Raw genomic sequence first — 26,838 nt, forward strand, 5'->3', positions numbered from 1 at the left:
CATTTTTTTTAAATCAACATCGTTATCATTTATTAGAAACGGAAGAGCAGCGTTTGTTCAACTCAACACTCTGACGTTTCGAAAAAAAATAAAAACTGCACGTGTAAAACCGAAAATTTGAATTTGTAATTGTAAGCTAGTTATAATTAAGTACTGTGATTATATTCTTGCCTTTTGAAGCATTTTAATATGCGACCGCTTACGGATGAGGAGACAAGAGTTCTATTTGAAAAATTATCAAAATAGTAAGTATTTATAACTACTTGTTATAAACAGTTAAATCTTAATAAAATTTTAATGAGGCATTTTTTTAGTATAACTGTTTCCGGCTAATCTTTGGAATATGGTAACAGGTAATTTGGCGACATTTTGGTAAGGCGATAAAGGTTACTAGGTAGGACTTTAACAATAATCTGAGAAGTACACAGTTCGAATCACAGATTATTTTGTCTGAGATATCATGAGACATGTCATGTGACATTTTCCGGAAAATTCCAATCGTGATTTTAGCTAATAATCACTTAGAAACGATTTCGCTGCTAAAGTGCAGAATCGCCCACTTATTTGTTTGGCGCTTTTTACAAGAGTAAGAAGAATATGGATTTTTGTCAATTTTCTTTGACTTTTAAATAAAAATAGGTCGATGTGTACATGAATAAAATGAAGAGTGTGCGCAATGCCATTTTGTGAAATTCTGGCATGTTTTTTAAGTGAAAATAGGTCGACGTGTACATGGATAGCGTGTATGTGCAATTCTTAAAAACGTGCGAAGCAGTGGGCGATTCTGCACTTTCTCCCAATTTCGCACCTAATCTTCGTCATGATCAAGCACTTTTGTTCCATAAAAGTTCTAGCATAAGCGTAATTCGGCTAGCAGATTGTTGAAAAAAATGTTGAGTAAAAAAAAAAAGGGTTTGTGAAAACAAAATGGCGTCCAAAAAAAAAAAAACTAGCAGGAGTACTCTTCGGTTTCGAAGGCTGTAAGGCCCACCAACGGTCGAGCGGTAAAGTCGCTGAACACTGGTAGCTCAGTCCGAGGTTCGAATCCCGCGAACGGGCTGGCTGCATGGGCGTTTTCGTGGTTTTCCCCATGTGTAACATGTATACGAGCCAGTTTTCCTTAGAATGTCCTCCATGAAGGCATCCCTCCCCTTAGGCAGATAGCCCTTGTGTGCTTTGCCATAATTAAATACACCAACACTGAGTGTCGTAAAAAATCGCCAAACTATTGTTGATGCCAATGCTGCCAAAAATAATTGCGCCAAGAAAGGAAGTATAATAATGGCAAATAACTATCTAAGATTGATGTTTTAATTTAGATAAAAGGTTAATTTCATATAATACTATTTTATTATTATAATTTATATGAAAAAGACTAAACATGACTGAATGGAAGCAAAAGACAAGTAACAGGTGTTAACTATTACAGATCATTATTATAATTTATATAAGAATTGCTAAACATAACCGAATGGATGCCTGCATCGCTCTTTCGCTACCGACTTATCACTAAAGCATAATTTGATCTCGTTGGTTGTTCAAACGTAATTTTCTATAACGAATGATGCTTTTTCTTTGAAAATATTCTCAGTAAAGTGTAGAATCGCTCGCTTATTTGTTTGCCGCTTTTTACAAGGGTAAAAACAATTGGTTTTTTGTCAATTGTCTTTTACTTTTTAAGTGAAAATAGGTCGATGTGTACATAGATAAAGTGAAGGGTGTGTGTAGTGCCATTTTTGTGCAATTCTAGATTTTTTTTAAAGTGAAAATATGTCGATTTGCACATGGATATCGAATATGTGCAATTCTTAAAAACGCGTCAAGCAATGAGTGATTCTGAACTTTACCCAAAATTCTATTGCAGACTTTTCATCATGGGCAATTCCCAAATTGTTAAATCTATAGGATATCAAAAAAGGATTTAAAAATTAAACTAGTATTTCATTGGCATCTTAAGAAATATAGAACTATATAAACTTATGGAATCTGAAACCAGCGCGTACGCTAGATTTGGCGCTTTTGTGCATACATTTTCGCCGCAATTTTTTTACGGCCCTCAAAACAGAAGAGTACCCTAGCAGGTTGCTTTTGCAGGGTTGGTCGTCAAAAAATCGCCAAGTTACCATAATGTGAAGATTCACCCTGTTTCCTAATCAGTTGATTTCTTAAGTGAACGGGGCCATTTCTGCACGGATACTTTCAGGTAAATGTCCTGGAAGAGATTTTTAAAACTTCGAATTCAAAACATTTTGCAAACAAATCATGTAGTCTACAAATAACGATAAACTTTGAAAAGTCATGCAGTAAAAATTTGCACTTGGGTGCCCCTTGATATTGTTGACAATTTTTATAACGCCAAAAAAAACAATGTTACCAAGATGGCTGTGCACATGGATTTGACGAGTTTATGATGAGGAGTAAAAACGGGACATATATGATGAGTAGTAAACAGTTCATTCAAAGAATATGTATAGTTATGCATAGTACAGTCAAAAGTCGTTAATCCAGACTCGTCGGGACTTCGGCGATTCCGGATTATCGATTTTTCCGGATTATAGATCGTCAGTTTAAATCTCGTAAGATCGCATGCAGAAATTCTAAAATTAAAAATATGAAACCGTAATTTATGAAATAAAGAACAATTATGATCTAAAGGTTATCAAAATTTACAAAAAAAAGGCTTAATATTTATTTGTTTACTTTATTAAACATTTCTTTCAATGTAAGTTGTTTAAGTTGCTTCGTTTTATGTGATAATACTTTCTCTTTAGTTCTATAAACAGACATAAATTCTTGTTCAGTTACAAAGTTCCGCTGTTCAAGTCCCGTTAATTGCTGTGCCGAGAATACCGACTAACTTGTCAATCGAAATTTTTTCGTTTTCACTAACCTCTCTGTCACATTCGGTTGATCTTTACATTATGGTAACTTGGCGAAAATTTGGCAACCAACTCTCCTACAGCAACCCTCTATTTTTTTTTTCCCCACCACCATTTTGTCTTCACGAAGTAAAGACATGTTTCTTTTCTTCTTATCTACTGAACACTTCTTCCAACAATCTACTAGCCGAATTACACTTATGCTAGAAATTTTATCAAACAAAACTGCTTAATCATGACAAATATTCACTGCAAAATTGGGAAAAAGTGCACAATACCATACTCCTTATGCGTTTTTCAAAATAACACATACACATAAACCATGTACATGCCGACTTATTTTTACTTAAAAAAACATCCCAGAATTGCACAAAAATGGCATTTCGCACACTCTTCACTATATCCATGTACACTGCTTTTTTCGGTACTATTCGGTTTCGAGGGCCGTAAAAAATCGCCAAACTATTGTTGATGCCAATGCTGCCAAAAATAATTTCGGCAAGAAAGGAAGTATAATAGTAAATAACTATCTAAGATTGATGTTTTCATTTAGATGAAAGGTTAATTTCATATAATACTTTTTTATTATTATAATTTATATGAAAAAGGCTAAATATGACTGAATGGAAGCATAAGAGTGAATAACTATTTCAGATCATTATTATATTTATATAAAAATTGCTAAACATAACTGAATGGATAAATTATTCGCTATTTCGCTACCGACTATCGCTAAAGCATAATTTCGCTACCGACTTATTGCTAAAGCATAATTTCATCTCGTTGGTTGTTCAAACGTAATTGTCTATAATGAATGATGCCTTTTCTTTGAAAATATTTTCGGTAAAGTGCAGAATCGCTCACTTATTTGTTTGCCCCTTTTTACAAGGGTAAAATCAATTGGATTTTTGTCAATTTTCTTTTACTTTTTAAGTGAAAATAGGTGGATGTGTACATAGATAAAGTCAAGGGTGTGCGCGGTGCCATTTTTGTTTAATTCTAGGACTTTTTTTAAGTGAAAATAGGTCGATGTGCACATGAATACCGAGCATGTGCAGTTCTTAAAAACGCGTCAAGCAGTGGGTGAATCTGGACTTTACCCAAAATTCTATTGCCGACTTTTCGTCATGGGCAATTCCCAAATTGTTAAATCTGTAGGATATCAAAAAAGGATTTAAAAATTAAACTAGTATGTCAATGGCGGCTTAAGAAATATAGAACTATGTAAACTTACGCAATCTGAAATCAACGTGTACGCTAGATTTGGCGCGCTGTTAAATGGGCGCGTTTGCTAGATTTGGCGCTTTTGCGCATACATTTTTGTTGCAATTTTTTTACGGCCCTCAAAACCGAATAGTACCCTTTTTTCTCATAAATTAGAAAAATTTCACGAAAATACATGACAATTTTCTCAATCTTTAAACCCGGTAAAAAGAACATATATGAAATTAGCTGATCGCGAAAAAGTATTTACCCTTTTCAAATATGAACATTTCCACATATAAAATAAATAAAATATCCAAAAACTTTTACCTCTAAATCATCTATTATATTATAAACGTCACCAACGAATTCATACCACAAGCATTACAAATACTTAGTATCAAATATTTAAATTATTTCCATGCACGTTTACTTCAACTGAAACGTATACCAAATTCCTACAAACATAAAATTCACAAAATAACTATCATTTCATTAAAATATAATTAAATTCAAAAACACTACCTAAAATATAAATGAGCACATACATTAAATTAATAAAAATTACCTTACAATCCTAATTACTTTAAACTAAATCATTGCTAATTACAATTTTCCCAATAATACCAAATTCCTTTCCACATTACATTTAGAACAATGCATAAAAATAATATCCTCAAATAATTAAAAATACTAACTTACCTAATCTTCTTCAGAATCTTGATTACGTGGCGGATACACTTTTCTAATTCATTCAATAAAATTATTGAAAGATTTTTTCTGCGAATTTTTCCTCCATACTTCCTCCGCTAAATAAAAAGCAAACTTCTCTTTATCACAATGCCTAAATACCCATTTCGAATTCACTTTAGTTAGGGCCATGGGATCCAAAAATTTAACAACACTGTTTCACACAACACAGAATAAAGCTAAATACAAAATTTCCACATTTTTTCCCGATTTCCCCCCTTTTCCGATTAAAGAGCCGTAATTCGTCCATTAATATCACGACATATCCCATGATCTCTCATTTCCCTCACGCAAAATAATGCGTAATCGGAACTGAGTACTGCTCACATTATTACCAAAGTCCCAGGTAGTAACCTTTATCGCCTCCAAAATGTCGCCAAACTACCAGTTACCATTATTGTAAAGATCAACCTCACATTCTTCATATCTTTATCAATTTTTTTGCAGCAATTCCACTTTTTGTTTGTTGGACATCGAAACATACTTTCGTTTTGTAGATCCTTTGGAAGTTCCAGCATCGGAAATTCTATTTGACATAATCGAAAGTTCAAGTTTACTTTTATAAAATTGTTCTTACAGTCTGCAAAAAATAATAAGCGGGATCCAATTCGAAGATTAAGGAACAACGCAATCATTAACATTAACTGAAATAGCTAATTAGATAATTTTAGCTTACACCGTCCGTTAACATTAAACGCGCAGGCAAAAACGTATTCTGCACTTGCGCACACGCATATGTGCAGTAGTCAAGGTCTTACGGGCGCATGTGCAGAAAGTTTTTAGCTTTGAGGTCCGGATTATGGGTGTCCGAATTAACGACTTTTGATGGTATATACTGTGTGTATAGTATGAATCTTCATTCATCTCCAGTCAATAATAACTTTCCTGTCATTTCACTCCTAATCATGAGAAAGAAAAATGAATATTTATCTTACGAGCAATAAATCTTTGTGAAAGTGACAACCCAGCAATTAATTAGAACCTGCCAGCTAACGAAAATGGGTGAAGTGCATAATCGCCCCCTTATTTGATGCGTTATGTTTGGCGCTTTTTACAAGAGTAAGAAGAATTGGATTTTTTTCAATTTCCTTTGACTTTTTAAGTGAAAATCCATCGATGTGTACATGGACAAAATCGAGGAAGTGCACAGTGCTGAATTAGTGCAGTCCTCTTATGTTAGTGAAAGTGAAAATAAGTCGATGTGTAACGAATACCAAATTTGTGCAATTCTTAAAAACGCGCCAAGCAATGGCTGATTCTGCACGTTCCCCCACGAAAACCAACAGCAGTTCGAAATATAGTCAAAATTCAAAGTATGCAATTTGTAGCATGTGATACACATACTACAAATCATGTAGCCCTCGATCTCTAAACTACGAAGTACTAGTCAGATTAAACTTAAGAGAAACTTTGGCACATAACAAAAATATGGTTGCTGTAACATTGGGGAAACAGTTGATTCTGGGTTAGCAAAAAACCAAGGTTGATATTTGGTGTGAATCCAAATGGACTCCCTTTTTCTAACATTAGAACTAGTTATGCTGTATTATGAGTGCATACAATATGCATCATTCTAGTATGTTTTATCATTTACTGTCAGGAATAAACAGAAATGTGCAGTTCATGGTTAAGTTGAATAACACACTAATAAGTTTTAACACTTAGCAGTTTCCGATGCGTAAAGTCTTGTTGGAAAGCTTGAGGAATTAATTACTTTTGCTTCCATCAAAAGACACTACACCTGTTTTCTCTAATGCGACATCAGCAAGCCTGTCCTTTCCCTCATAAATGTACGTTTTAACTATGCTGTGTGTCGGTTCTTCTTGTTGTCACTTATACAGTCAAAAGTCGTTAATTCGGAAACCCATAATCCGGACCTCAAAGCTATAAACTTTCTGTTCATGCGTCACGTTGACGCATGCACGCAAGACCTTTACGGCTGCGAATATGTGTGTGCGCATGCGCATTTAATGTATAACGGACGGTATAAGCTAAGCTAAAATTATCTAATTCAGTTAATATTGCAGATTGGGTTGTTCCTTAATCTTCGAATTGGATCCGGCTTATTATTTTTTGCAGACTGTTAGAGCAATTTTATAAAAGTAAGCTTGAACTTTCGATTATGTCAAATAGAATTTCCGATATATATTTACTAATATGTAAAGGATCTACAAAGCGAAAGTATGTTTCGAAGTCCATTAAAGAAAAAGTGGATTGCTGCAAAAAATGGATAAAGGCATTTGTTTCTCTAACCGTTACGAAATCTGTTTATCAATTTCACGCTGCTTTGTGGTGGAGGGGGGGAGCAGCAGCGCGCAATGAATTGGAAGTTGATCTGTCAGCACTATCCTTATCTTCAGGGCAGATGTTTTTATTATATTTGGCTTATAATTCCTTACTAATTGTAGTATTTCATCTCGATGTACTCCGTCTTTGATATGATTTAAATCAAATTCCTCATCATTATAATTCGCTTCCGATAGTGAAGAAAGTGACACAGATGTTATTGAAACCGAAAAAATTTTGATTGACAAATTAGTCAGTATTCCCGACACAGCAATTATTGGGCTTGAACAGCGGAACTTTGTAACTGAACAAGAAATTATGTCTTTTTATAGAATTAGAGAAAGTATTATCACATAAAATGAAGCAACTTAAACAACTTTCATTCAGAGAAATGTTTAATAAAGTAAAAAAATAAATATTAAGCTTTTTTTTTTTTGTAAATTTTGATACCCTTTAGATCATAATTATTCTTTATTTCATAAATTACGGTTTCATATTTTTAATTTTATAATTTCTGCATGCCATCATATCAGATTTAAACTGATGATCTATAATCCGGAATCACCGAAGTCCGGATTAACGACTTTTGACTGTATTTATTATAATACTGTAAAAGTTTTCACCCACATCCTTCAATGTTTAGTATAATACTACAATGTGACTTCCTTTTTAAATTAAGCCTCCGTTGACATTTGAAATTTGCACTTACATACTGGATGATTAAGTTTTTCGGATTTTGGAGGAATAAGTGTAGTAATTGCTGTCATAAAAAATAAGCCACAATTTTTAAATTGCAACACGTTCTGTGTGAATTGTTCTGCAAGTACCAGATAAAAGGATACAGTTCTGTTACCGGAACTGTAAAAAATCACCAGACTCTTACCAAAAATAATTATAATAACCTAACATAAGGAAAAAAGTGTAATAATAAATAAGAAAATTGTTTTAAGGTGAAAATGTACTTTAGCCCACTGCTTGGCAATTTTTTGAAAATTGGCAATTTGCCATTTTTCTGGGGACATCTTTAGGATTGTAACCTCCCCGAGACACTCATCAGAAATGTAAATAAAATGGCAACCAAGAAATGAACAAATATTTAAAAAAATTACACAAATTTTTTAAATTTAAAGAAACGTAATTGAAAAAAATCTGATGTTTTTTCCCCTTACTGTTTTCAGCAAAACTGGAATAAAACGTCTTTTTTGAGGAGTTTGATATTCTTTTTACAAATTTCATGTCAGGCAGGACACCCCGGCAACCTCCCACTTTGAAAAAAAATTACTCATGTTTATCTGTAGTTTCTGGCAAATAAAGGTTTATAATCACAATTAGAAACGCATAAAGAGTTTCATCATTCAGAGATTGTGCCATTTTCTTTACATATATTCAGCTAAGTATGAACCAAATTTGCCATCAATGTGATTTGTACTTCGATGCAAATTATGTTTGGACCCTGCATGGAATTGGTGTGCGTACCCGTCTCAGTATCCTCAAAGGGCAGACAGTGGTTGATGATAATATGGTCAAAACCTAAATTTTTTCAGCCCACCATAATGCTTTCCAGCAGTCTAAAACCACAGAGGATCTTGGCAACACTCATCCAACTATCGTTCTCTCAAAACTCATCTTTAATCTGTTTTCAATCTCTAAAAAAAAATCAGTTCATCCCTCTTTCAATAGTACCCAGTGGCCGTCTACAGGCTTTTCTCTTCCATATATAATTTTTCCAAACTTACTCTCATCCACTTTAACTATTGCTCCTTTACCATGAATCAGAATATTATCATTCATCATAATGCACACTTCTCTACAAAATATGTACCTACAAAATCTGAGGATTATTATGACCATGATTACCAGAATATGGCAGCTTCTACTAAAGTGGTTTGTATAACTCATAAGTATCTTTGCAGGTACACCACAAACAATCTTTTGGTGATAAAAATCTGTGTTTTGATTTGCGTAACGTGTAGCATTGCATTCAAAATGGCTTCAAATGCATTGCTGTTCTCGACAGATTATCTGTGCCATGGCATGAACTGTGATAAATAAGCAAATAAATGATAATGAGTAAAGCGGTGGCAAGCTTCCATTCATTTTTCCGTCTAATCCTCATATGCATCCCATTGTTTAAATGGGGACACGTCTCATGATGGAAATTGACTTTGAAATTAAAAAGCCACCCCACCCTTCCTTAGTCCCCTCCTCCTGAAAGAGAGATGACAGTCATAAGAAGGAAATAAAAATTTGATCATTGTTGAAGAATTAAGGATATTCCCGCATCGGGTGACCTACTCCCCATGAGCCATTATTGGAACCAAAAGAAACTATTGGTATTGTAATATTAAACTACATGAAAAGTAGCAGTAGGTAAGTAGATACTTATGTATTAATGCAACTATCTTGATGCAATTTGGTGGGGTTCCCCATCCATTAACGCAGAAATAGGTGTGAAGATTTCAAATGACATATCACCGCAATGTGTCATTTCTGCACACACATTTCTTTATAAAAACTGTTGGTTTTGGACCCCCTCTCTGTATGCCAGATATTTTATAGAGTTCCCACTGTACATGTATACGTATATTGTTAACTATTATTATTTTTTGTTTCAGGAAATGATTTTTTAATTAAGTATTTTGATAATGACTGTGTTTTTATTGTTACTAACCAGATAGATAATATAAAGTGACATGGTTAATAGTTATGCATTCAAATCACTTTAAAATATCTTTTTCAGTATTGGAGAGAATGTGAAATTATTAATAGATCGTCCAGACGGCATTTATTGCTTCAGATTACACAAGAACAGAGTATTTTATGTCAGGTAAATATAAAGTAATAACTCTTCTCTTTAGTATATTTTTATGTTTGCAGATAAGTTACAATTTATGTAATATCTATTTTTCCAGTGAAGTAAATATGAAACTTGCCTGTAATATACCCAAAGAAGCAATTTTGAGCTTGGGAACCTGCTTTGGAAAATTTACAAAGTCTTTACAGTTTAAGTTTCATATCACAGCTTTAGATTACATTGCCCCTTATGCTAAGGTCTGTATTATTTAGTAATATTTTTAATAAAGATATGCTTTAAAAATTATAATTTAGAAGTCTTGGAAGACTCTAGTTGACAAAGTGAAGTAATCTTATAAAAATGTTTCTTAAATGGAGATTTATCAAATTAGGTTTCTATGAATGTTTTAAACACTAAACTGATATCATAAACAATATTTGTTTTATAAGTTTTTAATGCAAAATATTGGTATTTTTTGATTATTTGCACACACATGCAGAAAAGTCACGAACTTACATATTTTGTTATTAATAGGGCAGCAAGACAGTATCAGTAATCAAAATACTTTTATGATTCTGTACAGCCGTATGTCGTCTGGGACTTCTTGATGAAACTTATCACCTTTTTAGGGGTTATGTACATTTTTATTGGTTTCACCAAATTGAAATTTCCAAAATCATAACCATCATTTTCAATTAGAGAGAAAGCTCCATTTAATGATTCCCATAGATTTTTTAGGGATACATCAAGACAAAATCCATGCCAAACTACCAGAATTTCTCAGCTTTTTTATCTCCATAGAAGAGGTAATGTCAAATCTGAAGCCTAAATAAAAATTATATTAGAATTTTAAGTTTCTTTATTATACACTAGCTTTAGGTCAGTATTCACCTTCTTTCTGTGGCTTTTCATTGTATCTACGTGCTTAGAATACATCTCCAATTTTTAATATTTAAGTTAGTGGAGTCTGTATTTACTTTTTACCCATGACCAAAAATGTCTAGTTGCATATTGCATAACAGCCCATTATTCAATTATGCAAGGCTTGGATAACCTTCAGGAAAGTATTGTCACTATTAATCTGTGATATGTTGCAGAACATTTCAAGAGAGACTGAATCTCAGCGTGACGTGTCAAATAACTAAAGTAGATATGCAGAATTTTTCACCTGTAATTAAATGAGGGAATTATTTTGTGTTGGTAATAGAACTTAAAGTTTCTCTTTCAGAAAACAAATCTAGATCATGCTATAGTTAACACAGTTCCTGAGATATTTAAATTTGTTATTAATAGATATTTGTACATAACTGTATGTAGCGTAGTAAATTCAACCAATGAAATATTCTTTTCATGATAGAATGAAAATATCGGTAGATTTTTTTTTAATTCATTGAATAAAAAATGGACTTGGAATGCAAAGTGTTTTGATAAAAAGTGTGGCATCCCATTAAAACATTTGTTGAATACACTTTGTTATATATAGACGGCGGGCCATAAATTTCAGGCAAACCTGAGTGCAAAAAAATATAATTTGTATTGTTTCACTAATTGAAAAAAACGTATTAGTTTTAGTTGATTGGTACAGTACAAAGTCTTTAATCCGGACCTGTCGGGACTTCGACGATTCCGGATTAGGGGATTTTCCGGATTATAGATCATCAATTTAAATCTGGTAAGATGGCATTCAGAAATTATAAAAATAAAAATATGAAACCATAATTTATGAAATAAGAGCAATTATGATCTAAAGGGTATCAAAATTTACAAAAAAAGGCTTAATATTTATTTGTTTACTTTATTAAACATTTCTTTCAATGCAAGCTGTTTAAGTTGCTTCGTTTTATGTGCTAATACTTTCTCTTTAATTCTGTAAACAGACATAATTTCTTGTTCAGTTTCAGTGTTCCGCTGTTCAAGTCCTGTAATTGCTATGCCGAGAATATTGACTAACTGGTCAATCAAAATTTTTCCGTTTTCACTAACCTTTCTGTCACATTCTTCATGCCTTTATCCATTTTTTGCAGCAATTCCACTTTTTGTTTGATGACATCAAAACATGCTTTCGGTTTGTAGATCCTTTGGCAGCTCCAGAATCGGAAACTCTTTTTGACATAATCGAAAGTTCAAGCTTACTTTTTATAAAATTGCTCTAACAGTCTGCAAAAAATAATAAGCCGAATCCAATTAGAAGATTAAGAAACAACGCAATCTGCAACATTAACTGAAATAGATAATTTTAGCCTAGCTTATACTGTCCGTTATATATTAAACGCTACGCATGCGCAGAAAGGTTGTAGCTTTGAGGTCCGGATTAAAGACTTTGTACTGTAATAAAAGAGGCTGTGAGTTTTATTTTAGGCAAAAAGGAAATAATTTCTTAGTTCAATTTTTATGGAGAATAAACAAGATTAAATTTATTTTAAATCTTCAGAAAGAAATGTGAATTTCATTGCTTTATTTTAATTGAAATGCAAACGGCTTGAATGCTTTATGAAATAAAATAATTCTGTAATGTTGGTAGGTGTGAGTTTGTATGCTTTCACAGAATTAAAGAATAGAATTTTTTTTAAATTATATCTTATAGAAGTAAAAAGGTTTAATTTTTAACTAGATTTAATCTTTAAATGAAATTAAATATAAGTATCATTTAAACTGATTATGTAATAAAATCCAGTATAGCTGTATTTTATAGTAATAAAATATAGCATAGATACTTAGCATATATATCCTAATTAAAAGATGTGATAAGCATTTTTTAGGTAAATATGAATAAAAAGTCTTATTTTGCAGTTGTGATCTGTGTATATCAAACATGTAATGTATGAATTTATATCTTCTTCTAGCACAAAATATGGCTGAAGGCTAATGCTGAACAGCAATTTTTATATGGTCATAATATATTAAAGACTGGTCTAGCAAGAATTTCTGAAAACACAATTAAATATCGAGGTGTTGTTGTTTACTCTTTGAATGATCTTCCCCTTGTAAGTACTTTTGTGTGATTTAGGTTTGTTAAATTTTGTTTAAAGTTGTATTGCTTTAAATACTTTGTTACCAATTTTATGAAATACTCGTAAGGTTAAAGTTTTCCCATTTCCATCTCTTTCCTTGTTTCATAACCATTTTCGCCCGACTCTTGCATGATTAAAATTTAACTATGAAAAGTGTAATACGAGTTTAAAGTTTTTAACTTTTTTCCATTTTCTGGAAATCTCCAGGGACAATTTGTCCCAATCATCTAGGATCGTTGTTCCAATAACCTTAACACTGCATGCGAATAAATAATAAAGTTATATGAAATGTACCAAATATTTTATTCTTGCAGTACAAATTAAATATGATATGGCATAAAGCTATCTTTACAAAGTACAACCTGACACATGTGGCAAAATAGGCCAGGTTTCTTTAGTCTTATATTTGTTTGTTCCCCAAATCCTTAAAAATACTGCAAATGCAAAAAATAATAAATAATAATAATAATTAAAAGTTGCTTTTATTTTCTAATAGAGAATGAAATCTAATCTCTGGGACTTATGTGTCCATTAGGAACTAAAGGGTTAAATGAGTGGGTAAAAATATGATTATGGTTTCATTTTATGTATAAAATCCGAATTTCCATGAACTCAAAGTTATGTAATTCTTTATTTTATATTACACATTTATGCATTTAATTCATTTTTATTAAATAGAACATTTATTTGCCTATATTTAAGAATTGTCGGTACTATTCCGTTTTGAGGACCGTAAAAAGAATTTCAGCGAAAATGTATGCGCAAAAGCGCCAAATCTAGCAAACGTGCCCATTTATCAGCGCATTGAATCTAGCATACGTGCTGATTTCAGATTGCGTAATTGTAAAAGTTAACATTAAACATTGTCATATCCTTCTTTTTCTTGGGTGTGTAGATTCTGGATACGTATTTAATTCCTACCGTAGACGTATCGTATTGTGTGCGTTGCATAAAACAGCCATTTTAACGGCACAAAACTTTATTAACACACAAATAAAAATAATAAGTACAAACGATTAACACACAAGTATAACTTCGTATTTTGCATCTAAGCTGACATACAACACGTTTCCTTCGTTACTTCGCTACTCCCTACTAACTACTCTTCTCTAGTAAGTCTCATGAGAGAGAGGCGTTGCAGGCCATTCGGCTAAACTGCGCATGCGTGGTCATCACGTCATGACACCTCCCCTCGAAAAGATTTGATTGCGTCTTTCAATGACTTGTCAAATTCACATATATAAACATTTCTTGAAACAAAATAAAATAACATTTATGAAATTTTCAAACTTAATTAACCAATTCTTACCATTTTAAATTAAAATTACTTCAACATAAATTCAGTAATCCTATTCATTTAAAAGGATGTAACATTCAATTAACTTTTCAAACTTAAATCTTAAATCCTTCACATAATCATAGTCATATAAGCAGTTATCATATAAACGAGACAATGCAAATCAATCATTACCATTAAACATAATACTTTAGCAAACCCTGGCTAAATCTATAAACACATTACCTAACGTTAGAAAAACAAAATTTAGCATTTTAGCAAAAAAAAAAAAATCAAACTAAACAGTCAAAATGTCTTATAGTTCATAGTTCATAACGTCAGTCATGCTCCCACTGCATGAAATCGCTGTAATGCTAAAGACCAGCGTTGTAAATGAGAACTATGTGAAGAACATTCGGTGAGAAATCTAAGAGGGTTATGATCACTAACGATGACTATCTCAGAACTGAAGATATAAGCTTCAAACTTCTTCAGGGCAAAGATAACGGCAAACGCTTCCTTTTCAATAACAGCGTAATTTCTTTGTGTCTCGGTCAACTTTTTACTAGTGAAGGCTATTGGGTGTTCTACACTATTTTCATCTTGTTGAGCTAAACAAGCTCCTACAGCGTATGCCGATGCGTCTGCGTAAATGATGAAAGGCAAACTAAAATTTGGAGAGTAACATTTAGGGGCATTGCAAATGGCACGTTTTAGTTGAATAAACGCTTCATCGTGTTCCTTCAACCAAGTAATTTCGTTCAAAGCCCTTCTTTTTGTTATTGCCGTTAAAGGTTGTGCTATCGCAGAAAAATTGGGTACGTAAGACCGGTAATACGATAATAGTCCTAAAATACTTCTTACATCTTTCTTAGTCCGGGGAACTTCTAAATTCTGCATGGCTTCAACTTTTTCTGGGTCAGGTTCATGTGAACCGGAACCAACTATGTGTCCTAGAAATTTGATTTTATGCTTTGCAAAGTCACACTTATTGAAATTAACCGTGAAATTTGCCTTTTCTAGCGTACTTAAGACTTTGTTAAGATGTTCCAGATGTGTATTCCAGTCTTCAGAAACTATAATCACGTCATCAATATAAGAATCGGCGTAGTCTTTATGTTCGGCGAGAAGTTTGTTCATAGTTCTCTGAAAAGTTGCAGCGGCATTCTTTAATCCAAAGGGTAAAACTATAAAGGCATATTGTCCTCTGTGGGTCACAAACGACGTCAAAGGTTGGCACTCGGGCTTCAGTCGTATCTGCCAGTTCCCTTTAAGAAGATCAATCAAAGTGATGTATTTGGACTTTGACACCTGGTAAATTAGGTCTACAGTGTTTTTCATCAGGAAGGCATCGGTTTCCGTCTGTGAGTTCAGGTATCGATAGTCCACACATAATCTAACAGTTCCGTCTTTTTTGGATACACAAACTACCGGATGTGCATATTCACTCTCCGACTCAACAATTAGCCCTAGCTGCAATAGCTCATCTATTTGTCGATCAACTTCATTTCTTAGAACTTCAGGTATTCGATACGGTTTCTGCTTTCTTGGCATACATCCAGGTTTCAGTTTCATGCTGTGTTCTCCCACATTGGCGATTTTCGGAATACCAGTTCTTAGGTTCTTATGCCTTCTTAAAATTTCCATAAGTTCTTTCTTCTTATGCGGTTCAAGGTGTGTAAAATCACATTCCTCATTAGAATAGTGTTCTTTTGCTTTCCGTGGAACAATTCTTGGAACGTTTTCAACTTCGCCGAAATCAATATCTGTATCATATATCACACCGACATTATTCACAGCGGTATTGAACTCTCGTATCTTGTTTGCGTGAACGTGCTTCGATGAATTGTCAAGCATTTGTACTATGTAACAAATGCTTTTTGATATGCTTTTTAAGTATGCTTTTTGATGATCGTAGCAGATCCCGTCCATTTGGCATAAACTTTGCTTTGGCTATCAGGGATTAAAACTATAACCCTGTCACCTTCCTTGAATTCTTTATGACGAGTCTTTCAGTTACGGTAGAATGCATAAGCTTTTTGCTTTCCAACATCTGTAAGTCCTGCGTATTCAGCAGCTTTTTCCAATTTCGTCTTCAAATCATTCAGATAATCGGTAACTGAACTTAACTGTCCATGAGGAACAGGAGTTTCATTAGTCCATTAGACGTTTTCAAAATAGACAACGGGCCATTAGGACGTCTTCCATAAAGCATTTGGAACGGACTAACACCAGTCGTAGCATTAGGAACTTCTCGGTAGGCCCAAAGTAAATACGGTAGATGTTTCTCCCAATCTTTCGAATGTTCTCTAACGGTATGATGTATCATTCCCTTTAAAACAGCATTAAATCTTTCTACCAGGCCATTTGAACTTGGATGATAAGGAGTCGAGAACCTTGGGGACGATCCGATCCTTTTCAAAAACTCTTGGGTCAACGAAGCAGTAAAATTAGTTCCTTGATCTGAAGCAACAATTTCAGGAATTCCTGTGCATGAAAAGATTTGCAACAATGCATCGTATGTTGCTTTGGCATTCAAATTCTTCAATGGCACCGCTTCGGGCCATCTTGTACATTGATCAACAGCACACAGAACATATTTGTAACCTCTACAGCTTGGCTCTACAGGTCCTAGGATATCCACATTAATTACCTGGAATGGTTCTTTAGGACGTGTTACTGGCGTAATCGGAACTTCATCAAAGGGACGCTTTTTCGCTTGAAGTTGACAAGAAGTACAAGCACTGCAGTATTCATTTACATCTTTCTTGATTTCCGGCCAATAGAACGAATATCTCAAACGTTCGGCTGTCTTCTTGGTTCGCAGGTGGCTTCCCCATAAGCTAGAATGAGCTAAGTCCAAAATTTGTTTTCTTCTTTCTTTAGGAACGACTAACTGGTAAACTCTTTCTCCTAGAACTTTATCTTTATGATACAAAAAGTTGTCAATAACAATAAAGTTATTACTTCCGTTCTTAACATTTTGCCAGCATGTTTTTAAAGATGGGTCATTCATTTGTTGCACTCGAAACAGTTCTGAATCCGAAGCACATTGATCGTGTCCCGTGCTACCTTTGGAATCATCCTTACCTGTATCTTCATATACAAGCGCACAACATTCTAATATCTTCTTAACAGTTTCATTACATTTTTTCATTAATTAGGTTTTCCCTATCATGGTTAAGTATTTCGTCAAAATTTTCAGTTTCATGAAAAGGCATTTCACCGAAACTATCAGTAGCAATGTTTACATTTTTACATTCAAAATTAAACTTTCTTTTATCATCTCCCCTTAACTCATTAAAAGCACTTAACGACAAGAGTAAATCATTACATAACTTATCCACCATTGCACATGTTATAAAAATAGGTGACATAAATTTATCATTTTCAGAATATATTACTAAAGGTAGGTTAATGAGAGGAGCTTTTAAAGCTTGCCCGAAAGCTGACGTAAGGATAACACTTCCATGTGGCGTACGGTATTTTTCTGGTACAATGTCGGCCTTGACAACGGTTAATTGCGTGCCTGTATCTGCTACTGCATTAATTAATTTACCATCACATATAAGTTTAACGGTTAGCAAGTCATCTATTAATTCTTTAACTTCTTGATTCGCAGTAAAATATTTAGAAGAAATCTTTGCAGTTATGGCGTTAGAATTATTCTTAATTTCTTCTTTAGCAACCCTTTCCTTATCTTCATGCAACAATATATTATGATACTTAGAATTACATTTTAATTGAGAAGGGCAATTTTTTATTCTACAATTCCTTTCGAAACAAAGAAAGCACCGATTAGAAGCCATTAAACTCTTTTTCCTTTCTTCCGGAGACATAACGCATTTTTCCGAAGCATGATTCTCGCTTTCGCAAAATAAGCAAAGGAAAGTTCGAACAACTGCAATTTTGCTTACATTAGGGGAATAGCTGGTGCCAAATTTGTTGGCGTTGAATGAATTCTGAGTGTGGAAGTTGTTTCGCTTTTCATTTGGTTGTGAATGCCTTCCAAGAGAATTAGCGTGACTCTTAGAATAAAATAAATTTAATGAAGTTCGTTCGCGACTTTCAATTTCCCGTTTTAGAAATTTCATGAGGTTGCCGACATTAAAAGTTTCCTCATCTGCGTTTTGACGAGCAAAATCAAGCGTTATATCCTGAGGTATGCATTTCATTAACAAAGGGTATAGTAACTTTCCATACGATTCGGTCTTGACCCCTATCGAATTTAGTGACCTTACTTGTACGTTGCAGGTATCATATAATTCCCTCAAAGAATTAATGTCATTAGAACTTCGGACAGGCCGTAAATTTAAAAGTTTATGTATGTAAGAATTAATAAGGAGATCTTTTCGACCATACCTATCTTTGAGAATTTTAAAAGCTTCGTCGTAGTTTTCTGGAGATAAAGAAAAGCCTTCTATTGTTTTTAAAGCTGCACCGCCTAACAGGCTAAGCAAGTAATTAAACTTATCTACTTTAGATAGTTTTTCGTTTTGATTTATTGCCATGTCAAAAGAATTGTAAAATGTCTGCCACACTTCAGCATTCCCATAAAATTTATCAATCATAATCTTTGGCAATTTAACATTATAATCAGAACTTTTATCGACACCAGAAATAGATAAATTGTTACTATCATTAGAAGAACCATTAGAAACTAGCGAATTATTGCTATTTCTTTTTTCTTTCAATAATTTTGTGCCTCTAAAGCTCCATTTCGCAATTTTTTCTTCGTATTCCAAGGCACTTTCGATTTCGGTTTCAATGTCATTAACATCAGTCAAAGTTTTAATTTTTTCGTCTAACGCTTTCAAAGAAATAGCTTTTACTTTTAAAATTTCCAGTGATTCTTCAAGGTCTTCAAGGTTACCTGCTGCAATTAATGATTGTTATAGGCATAGTTACTTTAGCATTTTTTACTTTAGTAATAGCATTTGTTACTTTAGTAATGGCTGAACGAATAACTTTCTGTTCTTTCTTAGATTTCGTTAGCTCTTCAGCCATTTTTGTAACCTTGAATTCCACTTTACCACAAAGTAAATTGAACAAATTTCTTACCTTTCTGAAGACTCACTTACGCATTTATCCGTGAACTTTGCATGACATATCCTCCTGTTCTGACACCACTGTCATATCCTTCTTTTTCTTGGGTGTGTAGATTCTGGATACATATTTAATTCCTACCGTAGACGTATCGTATTGTGTGCGTTGCATAAAACAGCCATTTTAACGGCACAAAACTTTATTAACACACAAATAAAAATAATAAGTACAAGCGATTAACACACAAGTATAACTTCGTATTTTGCATCTAAGCTGACATACAACACGTTTCCTTCGTTACTTCACTACTCCCTACTAACTACTCCCTACTAACTACTTCTCTAGTAAGTCTCATGAGAGAGAGGCGTTGCAGGCCGTTCGGCTAAACTGCGCATGCGTGGTCATCACGTCATGACAAACATTATTCTCTACACCTAATGAGACTAGAAATAGTATGAAACAACTTATCACTTCAGGTGCTTCAATGGCTTAGTGGAACTTTACAGTATATTAAGTGAGTTCGACTCCAGCAATTCCTACACAAAGCTATTAACTGCTTCAGATGGACAAAGCACAACTAACTTTCAATCCTTACTAACTGCACCAGCATTGTGAGTGGTGACAACGGCCATGCATCTGTTATGAATCATGCTCTTATGGTTTTACTTCTCATTTTAACCACTTGACATCAAATCTGCATAAACCTCTAGACTTAATGAGTATATGATAAAACAGGGCATAAAAGAAAGAATCAACATAAAATTGTTAGTAAAACTTAATATAACTATTTCAATAAATTTTATAACTTTATGCTAATTATTTGATAAATTTTACAAATTTGATTTTATTCTTGAGTTTGTTGTATAATTATTTTAAATATTAAATTATATTTAATAATAATGCATTCAGCATATAGGTATGTTGTATTCCTAAAATGAAATTACAAAAGTAAAGTTCAGGAGTAGATAATTGCTTTAATTTATTCATTTCCCATTTTCTGATAGATTCCTAATTTTTTTATTGATAATCCTTAAAGGTACTTGACTTCTGTGTGCAGAAATATGTATGAATCCTGTGGCTTGAAAAAGCTTTTTATTAGCTTTTTAATTTATTCACAATAAATTGAAAAAATTCTTTGAATTTTAAAAGAGTAGCTGAATGGTATTCTACTATAGACTACTTTATAGGAAATGTTGAGCTAAACTTTGATGATGATATTTAACCTTTAAATAAATATTGTAAACATTGCAGCTGAACTTGTTATCTTCCTACTACTACTTAGCAATAATTTGATCTGTTTTCAGTTATTTCAAGTCATTTTTATGGTAGAAGCTTGTTTGGGCCATTGCTGTTTTAACCTGCCAGTCCTGAACTTATCCCAGTCTATAATGAAATAATATTCAAAAGTCATTAATCTGGACATAAAGCTAAGAGTCATATATAAAATATTACTGTATTGCTGTGCTGACAGTATAATTCAAAAATAAAATGACACAAATATGTATTTTGCACTTTTTCCTTAAACATCCATTCATGAAATGCAGCGCTGGTCCTGCAACTTACAGGTGATAATGTGGAAATAAATAATGTAGAACTTGATTGGAAACTAAAAATTTTGAATCGTACGTGTTGAAAAAGGTCATTGTGGAAATAATAGATTGAGACTGTGTTGCATATGTGTGTACAGGCATCTCCAACTTTTCTAACAAATTAAGGATAAGAAACCTTTTGAAAATCTTGATGTATCAAAATGCAAACCTGTCTTTTATTGCACCTTAGATAAATGTAATCATCATCAAGAACCATATACATTTTATGTCAGTTTCGAAATGTACATGGAGTTAAAATAATGCCCTATGTGTTTATGTGTGCATGTACAAAAATCAATAAAAACTATTAAAAATCAGACTGCATATTAATTTTGGTTAGAAATATTAAACAGTATATATAAAACTTTTGTATATATAAAGCATATTTTTGAAAAAAAAATCAAAATATTTTTTGAAAAAAGTGTGAAACAAATTTAAAGTAACAAAATTTTTATGAAGAAAAAATATGTGTAATCTTTGTAATATTTTTATTTAGTTCTGTACCATATTTCTATAATATTAAACATTTATGGTGATATATATTTGAAAGTAAATTATAAAATATCCTGAAAATGACAAGTCTCAATATCTTATAATAATCATACTTTTTCAGGGTTTTGGAGTAGCAGCAAAATCTGCAGAAGAGACGCGGAATGCTGATCCCCTGGCAATAATTGCATATCACCAAGCAGACATAGGAGAGTATTTAAGAAATGAGGAACAGTTATGCTAGTGCAGTTGTTCCGGACTTTGTAAAATATGTATATAAGTGAAATAAATTTTTTATATGCACATCAGATTAGATATTTTTATTTCTTCTAGAGCAAACATTTCAATGTTTTAAAATATCATAAACTGAATGATTTTTCTCTTAAGTTTTTAATATGAAACTTTTTAATATTATAATTTGGTTACAAAAACTCGTGCAAATTATTTATTCCTTTGTGAAAGCAATAGTTATATTTGTATATAGTTGGAAATTTTGTATATAGTTGCAAAATTCTGAATAGTAAATTGTATAAATAATGTAAAACACAGACTTTGGTTATTTTCAGTGTATAAGTAAAATTAAATAGTTTGTGAGGTTCCTTTATGTTAATTAACCAGTTATATGTTTTGGATCTGTGCTGTCATTTCTCCCTTTTTGTTTACCTGCTATAATGCAATTATAATATATTCTTGGTTAGGGTGTTTAGATTGTGAAAGAGAGCATCTTCAGCCCCTCGTTCTGTCCCTTGTACTAAGTTGCTATTTTAGATAAGAGGTCTTGTATTCAGAATTGTATTGTAATTGCAAAAACTGTGGTTCATGTATAAGATATACACTGTTTATATCGCTTTGATTTTTATCAATTAATGCTTTTTGCAGTTTTTGACATAAATTGAGCTGATCTTGTTCAGTGTATTTATTGAAATCGGAAATATTCCAAAAAAAATTAGAAACTTCTGAAGAAGATGAAATCAAACCTTTCACTTAAAGATAATATTGCAACATCTTAAAAATATATACAGTCAAAAGTCGTTAATCCGGACTCGTCGGGACTTCGGCGATTCCGGATTATAGATCATCAGTTTAAATCTGGTAAGATGGCATGCACAAATTCTAAAATTAAAAATATGAAACCGTAATTTATGAAATAAAGAACAATTATGATCTAAAGGGTATCAAAATTTACACAAAAAAAAAAAAAAAAAAAAAAGAGCTTAATATTTATTTGTTTACTTTATTAAACATTTCTCTCAATGTAAGTTGTTGAAGTTGCTTCATTTTATGTGATAATACTTTCTCTTTAATTCTATAAAAAGACATAATTTCTTGTTCAGTTACAAAGTTCCGCTGTTCAAGTCCCGTTAATTGCTGTGCCGAGAATACTGACTAACTTGTCAATCGAAATTTTTTCGTTTTCACTAACCTCTCTGTCACATTCTTCATGTCTTTATCCATTTTTTGCAGCAATTCCACTTTTTGTTTGTTGGACATCGAAACATACTTTCGTTTTGTAGATCCTTTGGAAGTTACAGCATTGGAAATTCTATTTGACATAATCGAAAGTTCAAGTTTACTTTTATAAAATTGCTCTTACAGTCTTCAAAAAATAATAAGCGAGATCCAATTCGAAGATTAAGGAACAACGCAATCATTAACATTAACTGAAATAGATAATTTTAGCTTACACCGTCCGTTATACATTAAACGCGCAGGCGAAAACGTATTCTGCACTTGCGCACACGCATATGCGCAGTAGTCAAGGTCTTACGCGCACGCGCAGAAAGTTTTTAGCTTTGAGGTCCGAATTAATGACTTTTGACTGTATATATATATATATGTTTTTTTTTTTTTTTTTTTTTAAAGTTTACTTTTTTGTTCTGTATAGACTGGGCTTCGCTTTCCTAATTTTTTTAATTTATTTTTTGAAATTTTTCTAGGCCTTAATATTTTTTGGCTTTTAAAATTTGTATAAACATCTAAAGAAGATGCCAATTCTTTACTTTCGGTGAGCATATCACTGAAACCTTTATCAGATCCATATTCGTTCAGAAAGCAGTTTAATTTATTTAAACTTTCAAAAGCCTGAGAAATATTAAAAATTTATTTTGGAGAATATTGCTAACATTAACTTTGTTCAGTATTTTGTACCATAAACTACCATACATATAAAATTAAATTTTTGAATTTCTTTTTTTAAAGATGTGCCCTGATTTTTTGTAATGTTTATATATATATATAGAGAGAGAGAGGGCATCAAAAACCTCTGATAATTGAAGCCGGGTTGTTGCATTGGCTAGCCGCCAAAGCTATTTCTGGTTTCGCTCTCATCGAAAATAATTACGAAGCTGCTCTTGAACTGTTACGTTCGAGATTTGGTCAAAAGAACATCTTAATTAATTCGCATTTAGGACAACTCTTAAGTACTTCTCCTGTTAGAAATCCTAATGATATAAACGGCTTAAGAAAACTTCTAGATCATGCCGAAGTACAGATAAGAAATCTTGAAGCATTAAAAATAGACTCTGATACCTATGGAAATCTGTTAACGCCTTTAATTTTGAAATTACTTCCTAATGAATTCGTTCTTGATTATAGCCGAAAAATTAAAGACGAAAATTGGGATTTTAAAGGTTTGGTAGCCTTTTTGAGGAATGAAGTATTCAGTAGAGAACGCGCGGCTTCTGTTAATTATAATTCTAGAGAAAAATATTTGCGATTGGAAAAGCATTTGGCCTTCAAACATAAACATTCTCCAGCCATAACGAGCAAGCCGTCTACAGTTGAGTTATTAGCGGCGTCATCCGAATCACAGTGTCTGTTCTGTGGGAACACAAATTATAAATCTGCGGATTGCGAAATTTTAAGTGTAGAAAAGAAAAAAGAGATCTTAAAACGTGAATTGCGGTGTTTTTTATGTTTGGGTCGGTTTCACCGGATTCAAAATTGTAAACAAAAAATAAACTGTGCCTTCTGCTTTAATAAACACTCGAAAGCCATTTGTTATTCATTTCATCAGAAAAAAAGATAATGAAAAACCTGAAAAGAAAACGTCGGATTCGAGCGTTATTTCCTCTGTTTCGTCATATAATTCCGATGAAAATAGATCTAATAAAATATTATTACAAACGGCTTCTGCATTGATCCGAAATAATGATAAATCTGAAAATGTCAGAATTCTTTTTGATAATGGCTCAATGAGATCTTTCATAACTAAAGATGTATCTACTAAAATGGAACTTCCCATTGTTAGAAAAGAATCACTTTCTGTTTATTCCTTTGATGATAAAAGTGCGTTAGAAAAAAACCTTTAATGTTGTTAGAGCAAAACTAGAAAATGTTAACGATCCTAATCTTTATATATATATATATTGAGCTTCTTGAAACTGAAAATATATCCAATACTGTTATCTCTCCTCCAGATTTGAACTTTGCTAAGAAAAATAAAATTTTATAAAATTTACAATTAGCAGATTGTTGCAGGAAAAGTGACAAAATTGATATTCTCATAGGGGTAGATTTCTACTATTCTATAATTACTGGTAAAATTAAAAGAATTTCAAGAAATGTAGTAGCCACTGAATCTTTATTTGGGTGGTGTTTGCAGGGTAAAGTAAATAATGATCATAGTGAATTATTAACTATGAAAGTAATTGTAAATGAAAACTTGATATCAGATCAGTTACAAATGTTAACAATCCTAATCTTTATATATATATTGAGCTTCTTGAAACCGAAAATATATCCAATACTGTTATCTCTCCTCCAGATTTGAACTTTGCTAAGAAAAATAAAATTTTATAAAATTTACGATTAGCAGATTGTTGCAGGAAAAGTGACAAAATTGATATTCTCATAGGGGTAGATTTCTACTATTCTATAATTACTGGTAAAATTAAAAGAATTTCAAGAAATGTAGTAGCCACAGAATCTTTATTTGGGTGGTGTTTGCAGGTGTTCGGTGTCTGAAAGAGTATTGCTTGGCAGCATTGTTTTACGCCAAGCAGAGTTTGGCTTTAGTGTAACCCTAAAGTTATTTCATTTTTGCTGTATTAGTATGAATGATTTCTGACTTGCTGTAAGAGCATATGGTTGCTCGCTCTTAGCTAAGTTACATAGGTAACTATAAGCACATGCGTGTGCTAGTATTCAATAATGTTGTTTTTGTTAAAATAAAATCGTTATTGTTAATATTACAGTCCACTTACTGAAGTTAAGTATCATTAAATAAGTTCGAGCTATCTTTGGCAAGAACAGTTTGGTCTCACGTTAGCCGGAGAAGAATATGGCTACTAATATTGTTTCATTGAATCGCCAACGCGGCGTAGTGAAAACGAAACTCGGAGCTTTGATAAAATTCCTTGATGAGTATAAAATGGAGGAGAATAAACTCAACCATGATGTTATTATGAAGACTAAATTGGATTCTTTGTTGGAATTAAAATCTCGGGTTAAACAACTCATAGTTGAATACACCAATTTGCCAGAGGAAACTGATAATAGATGAGGATAATCTAAGCATTACACAAGAATTGGAAGAAAGCATCGAAGAGTTCGAAGTAAGATTTAGAATTTTTCTTTCTAATTGTGAAACAAATAATACAGATAAATTTGAAACCAAAACTGTTTCTAAATCAAATTTTAAACTGCCTGATTTACCTCTTCCTCAATTTTATGGTAAATATGAAGATTTTAAAAAATTTAAAGTGCAATTTATGTCTATGATTGGTAATAATAATAATTTAAATGATACTGAGAAACTATTTTATTTGAAAGCATCACTTAAAGGTGAAGCAAAAATGTTAGAATCATGTCAGGATACATTTGAGTCGCTATTTTCTGCACTTGAAAGCAGATATGAAAACAAAAGAGCAGTAGTTGATGCCTTTATCAATAATTTGTTGAACTTTGAAAAAATAAATGACTCGCCTTCTCAGTTGAGATCACTGGTAGATAATGTTAAAAGATGTTTGAGATCTTTAAGTGTATTAGAATTTGATAGAAATAATTTATCTGATGTTTTGATATTAAATATTTTATTGCATAAATTAGATAGAGAATCTAGGAAAGCATTTGAACTAAACGTAAAATCAAATGAAATTCCCAAACTTGATGAATTTTTAGAATTTCTCGAAGAAAGAATTCGCATTCTTGAAGAAATAAACAAAGTTAGTTTTCCTAAGCAGAGCTATGCTACTAAAGTATCAAATCAATTAAGTCGCTCTAGAAATTCAAAATCCTTGGTAACTAAAACAAACCCTTTTCGAAAGTGTATTATGTGTAAAGAACCACACCCAATTTATCATTGTTCGAAATTTAAGAGTATTTCTGTTTCTGAGCGGTATGATTTTGTTAAAGAATATAAATTATGCATTAAATGCCTTTCTCCATCACACGTATTATCGCAGTGTAAGGCTAAATTTAGCTCTTATGTCTGTAAGAAAGACACACATCATTCGCTGTTACATAAAATTGACGAAAAACAAAATGAATTGACGTTGAACCTTTCGTCAGTGAA

The 26,838-nt window shown here is 32.5% G+C and overlaps 1 protein-coding gene across 1 annotated transcript; it reads left to right on the forward strand.

The window, feature by feature from the left end:
* The first annotated feature begins 65 nt into the window (after positions 1 to 65).
* LOC146995644 (60S ribosome subunit biogenesis protein NIP7 homolog) lies at positions 66 to 21,631 on the forward strand. The gene is made up of 5 exons (XM_085821566.1): positions 66 to 245; positions 9,859 to 9,945; positions 10,031 to 10,169; positions 12,756 to 12,896; positions 21,448 to 21,631. The coding sequence occupies exons 1-5, from the start codon at positions 190 to 192 to the stop codon at positions 21,565 to 21,567; spliced, it is 543 nt and encodes a 180-aa protein (XP_085677692.1). The 5' UTR covers positions 66 to 189; the 3' UTR covers positions 21,568 to 21,631.
* Positions 21,632 to 26,838: the final 5,207 nt, after the last annotated feature.

This window comes from Stegodyphus dumicola, chromosome 8 (genome assembly GCF_044657685.1).
Source record: "Stegodyphus dumicola isolate Sdum_Otavi_A_Nest chromosome 8, ASM4465768v1".
NCBI lineage: Eukaryota > Metazoa > Arthropoda > Arachnida > Araneae > Eresidae > Stegodyphus > Stegodyphus dumicola.